Genomic DNA, 9,254 nt, shown 5'->3' with positions numbered 1-9,254 from the left:
TAATAAAAATTTGTTCATTCCAACCTGAAAAGTTAGAACCGCTTAATTTTGGAATCCTAGACAAATGCCTAGAGAGTGAAGATGATGTCACTACCAAAATAAAGAAACATTCTCACTAAATCAATTATGGTATGAGTTAATTATAAAACATAATCCAGAATTTTGCATAATCCATTACCGTGTTGTGAAGAGTAAACATTGCATCACTGCAGTCCCTCTTTTGGGTCAAGTCTAGTACGTGCCATTGATTTACTAACTAAATGAGAAAACTTATAAATTAATGTAATTAATTAATATCATTCTCTACTTTTGGGTATAAATCCAATATTAACATAGTTGCATTAACTTATTATTTCGTTATGTTTTTGTTTATCAAACCATAATCATCTTTTGGGTTGATTATCACTTTATAATAAAAAATAAATAAATATTGATATGTATATATTTTCTAGTTTGACCACTTTGGTGACTAACAAAAATAATATAAAAGAAAATATTTAATTTAGTGTTTAATATCAAACTTTAAAAATAACATTTAGGATATAAAGAAGAAATCATATCATGATTCACACCGCTAACTTTAATATGATTTAAAGTTCTTCGAGTAACCATCTTGAACTCTTTCACCCTTCACCTTCACTTTCCTACTCACTTCTTAATGATGATTATGGAAATACCTTCACAGAATTGTGAGAATAGAAAGCGTGACCAAGAGTTTTTCTATTTGTAGGTCCATTTTGGTTCTTCCCATCAATGAACTATTAATCAAATGCTTTGAACTCTTTTTTAATTAATAATAATAATAATAATAATAATTTTATTAAGTTTTAAAAAAGATTTTAGCTTCTCAAAAGTTAAACAACACATGTTTGAATCGACTTTTAAGAAGTTAAAAGCTCTTTTTTTAAATTCAAGAAGAGTTTTTATATACTATTGACTTATTTATTTAAAGAAGTTTAACTTAAAAATGAGTTTAATATAAAAGTCAAAAAAATATTATTTATTGTATAAATTCCATTTTAGTCCATACAAAAATTATTTTATATTTGATAAAACTTTTATAATATCAATATCACCCTTACTTTAACTCTTATTGAGTTTAAAAAAGACTCTTATTGAGTTTAAAAAAGTAATTTCACTTTTGAGAAGTAAACTTAAACACGGACACAAGGTTCTCTCTTGTTGAAATAGGTAGAAGCTACCATTGAAAGCTTCTAGATCTTCAAAAGCAATCCTTTAAAGCATCTCGAGGAAAGAAAATTCTACCCCAAGAAAAAAAAACAAAAACATAAAGACTTTGGTTAAATACTACTTCTATGACAAGTTAACTAGAAATGATAATGAGATAACTTATTTTTATAATCCTGCTTTTTGCTTATTTGCTAATAGGACAAGTTCAAAAGAAATACAAATAGGTTGGGATGAGTATGACAATTTTAAACTCAATTTGACATCTGTTTTTTTGGGAGTACAAAACACATTTTAGTAAATTTTTTATAGAAATATATTTTCTAAATATGGTATTTTTTTTGAAAAAAAATCTATTTTAATTATTTTTATTTATTTTTTAAAAATAATTATATAAACATAAAAAATGATTTAAAAAAAGTACTGTAAATAAAAATTATTTTTCAAAACACAAAAAATAAATTAAGAACACTTTAGACAAACTTTTATTTTAGAAAACATTAAAAAAAAAACTAACTTTAAAAATGGTTTTAAAAAGTTATTTTTTGAGCTCAAGTGTGGATATTGCCTCGCCTCATCATAAATATTATATGTGATATAATTTGTTTTTTTAATACGTAAAAAAAAAAAGATTGTAAAAGTTTTACTTCTTATAAAAATGTTATGAAATTTTTTTTATTTATCTGTATGTTATATATAATTAAAAAAATTAAAAAAATGAAATAATAAAAAATTTTGAAATGTTTTCCATTCTTGACCACTCTATCCCGTCCTACCTACCTTAATTCGAATTTGAAATGGAAATGAAAATACATTTAAAAAACGAGGATGAGAGGAAATCAACTTACAGCCTTCTGGAATCTTCCTAGAAATGGTCATTGATACATTTTGTTAGCCAGCCAGCTGTCTCACAAACAACGTAATACAATGAATTTCTAAGTCAGTCCCTAACCACGCCTTCCTTTCTTCTTCATTTGGGTTTTGCCAAAGCCCACGGGGTGAAAACGTGTCGTAGCTTCCTCACTTATATAAAATCTGAATTCCTTCGTCCTTAAACTTCAACAAATCATTGGACGGCAACAATCAAGTATTCAATAAATTTACACGTCCTCATTTCATTTGTTTTCATTTCAAACAAATGTTAAATGTTTATCTCACTTTCCAATCCACCGAGGGTATGATTCTAGAATGGGCCGGACACGAGCAAGTAGAAGCAATTCCCTATTTGATTTTCCTAAGTATCTTTCCAAATAAGATTATAACAATAAATATTAAAAGACGTCATTAATCAAATGATATCAAATATATACTCTTATTCCATTTATAATTCTTTATTCGATTCCCTCAAACATCTTTTCAGATAAAATTATAATAATAAATAATAAAGACATCGTCAATCAAATAATGTCAAATAGCGTCATCGAATCATCTATGTTTTACTGTAATTTTCATATTATTTTCCTTCTCTACATTTATATTGATATGGAATTCGACAAATATAGATTTCATTTTTAAAAATTTGTTACACCTCTGAGAAAAGCCAAACACTTTTCTCCCACCAACAGCAAACTAAATAGCCACGTATAATGCATGCATCTGGAACATAGACGGCTCTATCTCAACCATATCTCTAAAATATTTATATTAATCTCTTTTCAAACCGGCGAAGCAAATTTCCAACTTGCACTAATTAAAAATAAAATAGGGAAGAAAGAGAAAACTTTCTTTAATTTAAAAAAGAAAAGGCAAGTTGATAGATGGGCCACAACAGCAAGCAACATGCTCCTTGATCTTTCCAACCCACCCATTGCATCTTTTATTATTATTAGTTTTTTAATATGATGGTATATTATTGTAGGGGTGTGATTGGGGTGCCCCAATTTTCTTTGCCCCATGGCCCTTTTTAAAGGAGTGGGTGAGCTCATTGTGGAAATACAAGGGTACCCCCCTACTTTTTGAGGTGTCAAATGGCATATAAATAAAATTTTATTTATTTTTTAAAGTAATAAAAGGTTTTTTTATAAAAATAAAATAATTGATATTTGTTTTTTAAATAAATAAAAAAGTGAAAATATTTAATTTCTTCTATTTAATTAAAGTAACTTATAATTAAAATAAAATTATTATCAATTAATTTAATTATATTGATTGATATTAACAGATTATTTTTAATTAAATAGAAAACATAAAATGTTTTTATTTTTTCTATTCAATAAAAAAAACAAGCATCACCCGTCTCTTTTAAGATAACATTTTGTTTTTATTTTTAATTATATGTTGAAAACCAAACTGAAATCTAAGAATAATATTCATACAATAAAAATTTTAGTAAATATTAAATAACTTCTCATTTAAATCAAAATAAAACTTTTTAGACAAGCAACATTTTATTGGTTTTTGTTTTGAGTTCTTTATTCAAATATAAATCAAAACATTCATGGAATCAAAATAAAAAGCTTTTAATTTTCTTAAAAAATTAACTCAATTTTTTAATTCTTTTTTTGTATCTTATTTTTTTTATGATATCACTTGTATAAGTTAGTCAAAAGTCCCTTCTATTCACTGAAATTTCCTTCCACATGCATAGAAGATAGATATCTTGGATCAAAGTCAATACTAATAAATGGTGTGAACAAAATGAGATGAGATTGAAACTTGAGAGGGTAGTTTGGGGTTTTGAAATGCAATAGAAAAGGGAAAGGTCCCTTTTATCAAGTAGAAGATTACTTTAAAAAAATTAATTCAAAAGAGACTCCAAAAAGCACCCCTAAAGAAAAGTGCATCTCTTTTCCGAGAAAAAGGAACGAAAATTCTTCTTTGTCTACATAAAATATTGGAAAAGGTGTTGGAAATGAGGCTGCTTTTGGGTTGATTTATTATAAGATTCCTTTATTAAAGCAAATAACACCTTATCAAGACCTGCTTTTTCCTCACAACAACAACTGAAAGCCACCCGAACCCCACAACACCCCTAGTTTTTTTGGAAACGACAAAGTTGTCTTCAAATCCACAGAAATGAGAAACCCTGAAAAGATGAGTTGAAGCAAAAGAGGAAGAGCATTACATTTAGGAGCATCCAACTTTTGGGATCAATATGCCCTTCACCATTCTTCATTATTTCACAATTTCTTTGTCTAACCCACATGCTTTTTTTTATTTATTATTATAATTATTTTTTTCTAATTATGTAGATGTGTGTGTGAGTGATTGTGTCGCCTGCGGGGAACAAGCTAGGTCACCCATGAAATGTGATTGGATATAAAATCTGTTTGGAGGCATGTGCTGTTTTCTTTTCATCAATCATGGTAACCCTTCATTTTAATGATGGGAGGAATTGACTCACAGATCACAGATTCAGCCTTTGCTTTTACGCTATTCATTTTTCTTGTTATATATCGCTAGTTTTGAAAACCCTTATCAGAGAAGAAAAGAAAAAATATAGAATAAATCCAAAATAGCATGATAAATTCTCTCTCTCTCTCTCTCTCTATATATATATATATATTAATTAATAAGACTCTATTGGGTATAATATAATTATGCTTTTATGGAATTTATCAAAAACTTTAGGATAAAAAAGTTTTAAAGAACAAAAAGTAATAAAGTTGCGATAAGTACTAAAGATATTTTGGGTAAAAAAAACCCCCCAAAACCCTCTTGATCTCCTTGAACTTATTCTAAAGAAGACTTAAATCAAAAGTTACATTGGCTATCAAACAGGCCTTGGAAAAGTGAAAGAAGTTGGAGAAAAAGTGGAGCAATTAAACAATTTATTGAATTGATGGGCGTTGAAAAAGATGGGTGCTTGAAACCACCCCAAATTTCACCTAATTAACCGGATAGAGTTCACACACATGCATCAGAGCATGCCCATCACCATGGCCAACATGTAACTTCCAGAGAGCTTCCCTGTAACAATTCAGTTTTTGGAGGTATACGATGTGGCATTATAGTCCATAGAAAGTAAATGGATGGAGATGTTTGATTGAAAAAACAAAAACAATAATAATATCAATAATAATAATAATAAGGTTTTAGCTTTAGCTTTATCTCTTTATGCTCTCCCATGTCCCACCCACACACCTCCATGGCTCAGTACGCAACCTAACTGGCTTTGGACCCACAATTAGAGGGACTTTCCAACACTAGTAAAGGGTGCTTTGCTTATATGGAGTAGTGATGTGTACAAAAAGCTCAGCATCACCTTTTTCACGCTACCTACCTGGTTCCTGGCGGCTGTCACATGTATAATTTTGTGTTATGTTTATGTGTGTTTGTGGTTTTGGGCGCTTTTGTTGTTATCATCCCCTATAAATACCATTGGTTTCTTGGCCTCTTTCCTTCAACCATGAAAATTTCCTATCTCCTCTGAGAAATTCCATCCCTTTCTATCATGGCAAACCAGGTCCATGCCGCCCAGGATGCGCCAGGAATCAAGCTGTTTGGGGCAACGATTGCGTTGCATGGGGGAGAGGTAAAGGAGGAAGCGAATAACAAAGGTGATCACAAGGAAGAAAAGAGGCCTGAAAAGATCATACCATGCCCAAGATGCAAGAGCATGGAGACCAAATTTTGTTACTTCAATAATTATAATGTTAACCAGCCTCGTCACTTCTGCAAGGGTTGCCAGAGGTACTGGACCGCCGGTGGAGCCCTGAGGAACGTGCCCGTCGGAGCTGGTCGCCGGAAAAGTAAGCCGCCCTGTCGTGGTGTGGCCGGGTTCTTGGAGAGTTGCTTGTTTGATGCTTCAGCTGGGGTGCACCAGTTTGACCTCGAAGGCGTTGTGGTCGAGGAGTGGCACATGGGTGGTTTCCGGCATGCTTTCCCGGCTAAGAGGCGTAGGAGCAGCTCATCGGGAGGTCAAACTTGTTGATCTTTATCTTCTTCTTTTTATTAATTCTAAATATATACTAGTTGAAAAAAAAAAAAAAAAAACCAGAAATGTTGGGTAGTGGTGGTTAAGGGTGTACATACAGGCCGGCTTTATTTCAATTAGATATTATTATAGTGTAATATATATATATATATATATGGAATCCAATTCAATCAAGTGGATGATAAGTATTATCTGGTGTTGCAGTGCATATTCAAGATATATGATTTCTCTATTCAGCTGTTGAGAGATGTCTATATACATATTGAAGATACCCATGTCCTTGGCCACAAACAAAAAAAAAAATATGGATCAGGGAGGGTCTGATCCAATTATAATGAATTTGAGGCCATGGAGATCATTCAAACCATCGATGGTGATAGACTATATACTATATACTGATTAATTATAATCAAACCAATCTGGAAGAAGGGTTGAAGCTGTATATGTTACTGTGTCTGGTCTTTTCATGTAGGAGTGGTAAGTACTCCTTGCAGAACTTACCCAAGTACATGTATAAAATCAGATGGGAAATTGATAATCCGATTGAACAAATTTTTATAGAAATTAAAATTGATGTATCTATAGACTATACCCGTAAGAGTAGAATCTTCTTCTTTTAAGTTCATGATGTTAGATATTAACAATTGTACAGAAGCATAAAACCAAAGATTGAAAAGGCAAGGCTTTATACATCATCCACATGATTGCCTACATATATCATGGCTATTAATACATCTTTCAGGAGATGAAAAGGCTTCTGGTCCCTCGGACACGCCATGGCTCAATTTGGAAGAGGAAGGTTCAATGTCTTCCACCCAGAAATCCCCGCCTTTTGATCCAAAGCTCCAGCGTTCTGAATAGTGTGCCGAACTTTCTGCAAGGTTCCTGCCCTTGACCTTTTATTATAATAATCATATGCATAATTTAATGCCAACAAAAATATTTGAAAATAGAAAAACAATCAATAAGGGATGTCTCTAAAAGGTAAAGAATGTGAATATATAGAATATGCCGCGGGCTTATCATCTTGCAAATATTTTCACCCTAACTGACCCTCTCTCTCTCTCTCTCCCTCTTCCTTTCTTTTTCTTTATCACCCTCAAGACAATTATTGCCAGTCCATCCAAGAAGGTTAGTCAATGTGATCATGCAATTAATCAAGCATTTAGGACATGGGAGAGAGAATATAATTCAAAATCTGGCAATTGGAAAGACTGGGTTTCGGCTAGCTTAAATGTAACGCGTTTGCCTTTAGGACAAGGTAAGTGGAGTAATAGACGGAAAAACATACCAAAGACCAACACATGTGTAATTTATTTCAATGTATCAAATATATGAGAACATAAATGAGGTGCTTTGACTATATTGACACAAGAGTAAGGTTTCATACGATGACACTTTGTACCGATCGAATTAAGAATGTCTATAACATGTCGGATGACATGTCATAATCAAGATAAAGAGATGAATGGGAATGCTTGCGAGATTGAGTAGAATGTCGGTGCTATATATAGGCTAGTGATGGGAGGGTGAGAACAGTACACGAATTCAAGTGTACACACACAGCAACCATACAGGTGGTTAATTTTAGGGGAAAAATTCAAGTGTGAGATTTCATCAAGTTGAGATTTTTCCTTCAAAATGGATGCGTTGATGCCTTGCAAAGGGGTTCGTAAGTGGAGGATTGATTCTTTTTAGGATTTTCTTTGATTATAGAAACCATGATGCATATGGAGGCATTTATGATGTCTCCTCCTGTGAAAATGGCAAATGCTTTAAAAACACCTTAAATGGGGAAGTGTGACTTTCTCCAACTTGTTAACACACGCATGGACACAATGCCACAAATATGGTGCGACATTTTAGGATTGTAAATCATGATTTCATTAGTACTAGTTGTTTCTCAGTAGCAGATTGTGTCTTGTAGGTAAATGTTGGAAACCAGAGTTGATTAATTCCACTAACATTTACGATTGTAGCTACGATCGACCTAAGTGCAATTATGGATAAATGGCTGACGATGAAACACTCAACCAAACAGCACATCAACCCAAGAACAATATTAGAACTGCTTATAATTAACTGGATTGCATTACATTTAAGTATGTAACTTCACTGCCTCAATCATGAGTTCATTACATAATGAAACAGACACCAAACTATTCCAAACCAATAATCCAAGACCCCACCAAGCGTAGTATTTAATTTCCATATGCACCCACAAAGCCAGCAAATTAAAACCCCACCCTCATTAATACATTCTTTTGGATCAAGGAAAAAAGCAAAAAAGAAAAACCCAATGTTTATTTAGCAAGCAAGTTGTGATTCTTGGATCACTTTGTTTATATCAATCCTGTGGGGAGGATGCCAAGCTCCTTGAGGACTTCAGGGCACTCGGAAAGAGATTCCTGCTTCAAGAAGCCAAGAGGATTAGCCAGACGATCTGAAGAGGCCATGCCATTGTTGGAAGCCAGGCTGATTCTTGCACTCCTCCTCGCAAACACGCCGCGGCTAATCTCCGAGCACTCGGGCTTGCTGCTCTTGATTAGCTGAACCTCGCACACCTCCTCCTCATGCTCTCCTTCCACCGGAAGCCTGTATGAACCGGTCTCATCGGTTTCGCCATCAATGCTGTATGTTACGCTTCCACCTTCACGGTCTCTGCACTCCAGCCGCACCTTGGCACCTGCATTCAATCACACCAATATATAATATATACGAGAGGAGTTTTGAGAAGTATGAAACATATAATGATATAATTCGAAGACGTACCAGGCACGTATTCGCTGACTCTAGTTATAAACTGGATGCGACAGGTGTCACAGTAGACCTGGCCCTTAACAAAGAAGTGGGGTTCGGCACGGACGGAGGCCTGGAAGGAGAAAAAGCAAAGGGCAGCGGCCAAGAAGATAACAGCCTGAAGAGACCTTGCCATTGTTGCTGTATGTGTTGGGATGGAGAGTTAATGCAGAGATGACTGGTATCGAGGACGAAGAGAGAGGGGGTGTTTTTTATAAGGGCTGTAGGGAGGTTGTTAGTTCATTTGTTTCTCGCGGTTATGTTTTGTGAGGTTATTATCTCTCTCCCTTTCTCATGGCTCCAAATTTTGATTTGACCCGTTCTTTTCTTTCCTGCCCTTTTCCATAATTAACACCTACAAACTCGGCAAATTGTTCCTCTGTCTTTCAAT

At 33.5% G+C, this 9,254-nt stretch overlaps 2 protein-coding genes across 2 annotated transcripts; one reads left to right on the top strand and one right to left on the bottom strand.

The window, feature by feature from the left end:
* The first annotated feature begins 5,484 nt into the window (after positions 1–5,484).
* On the top strand, positions 5,485–6,267 carry LOC100244549 (dof zinc finger protein DOF1.5). Its single transcript, XM_002266486.5, has one exon. It carries the CDS (start codon positions 5,582–5,584, stop codon positions 6,059–6,061), a length of 480 nt encoding a protein of 159 aa, XP_002266522.2. The 5' UTR covers positions 5,485–5,581; the 3' UTR covers positions 6,062–6,267.
* Positions 6,268–8,117: 1,850 nt separating this feature from the next.
* LOC100249790 (olee1-like protein) lies at positions 8,118–9,074 on the bottom strand. Its single transcript, XM_002273258.4, has 2 exons — positions 8,837–9,074; positions 8,118–8,750 (listed from the first exon to the last, which is right to left on the bottom strand). The coding sequence occupies exons 1-2, from the start codon at positions 8,997–8,999 to the stop codon at positions 8,407–8,409; spliced, it is 507 nt and encodes a 168-aa protein (XP_002273294.1). The 5' UTR covers positions 9,000–9,074; the 3' UTR covers positions 8,118–8,406.
* Positions 9,075–9,254: the final 180 nt, after the last annotated feature.

Source organism: Vitis vinifera, chromosome 10, assembly GCF_030704535.1.
Source record: "Vitis vinifera cultivar Pinot Noir 40024 chromosome 10, ASM3070453v1".
NCBI classification, from domain to species: Eukaryota; Viridiplantae; Streptophyta; class Magnoliopsida; order Vitales; family Vitaceae; genus Vitis; species Vitis vinifera.
Note: the sequence above shows the minus strand (reverse complement) of the source record. Positions and strands in the feature narration are given on the sequence as shown.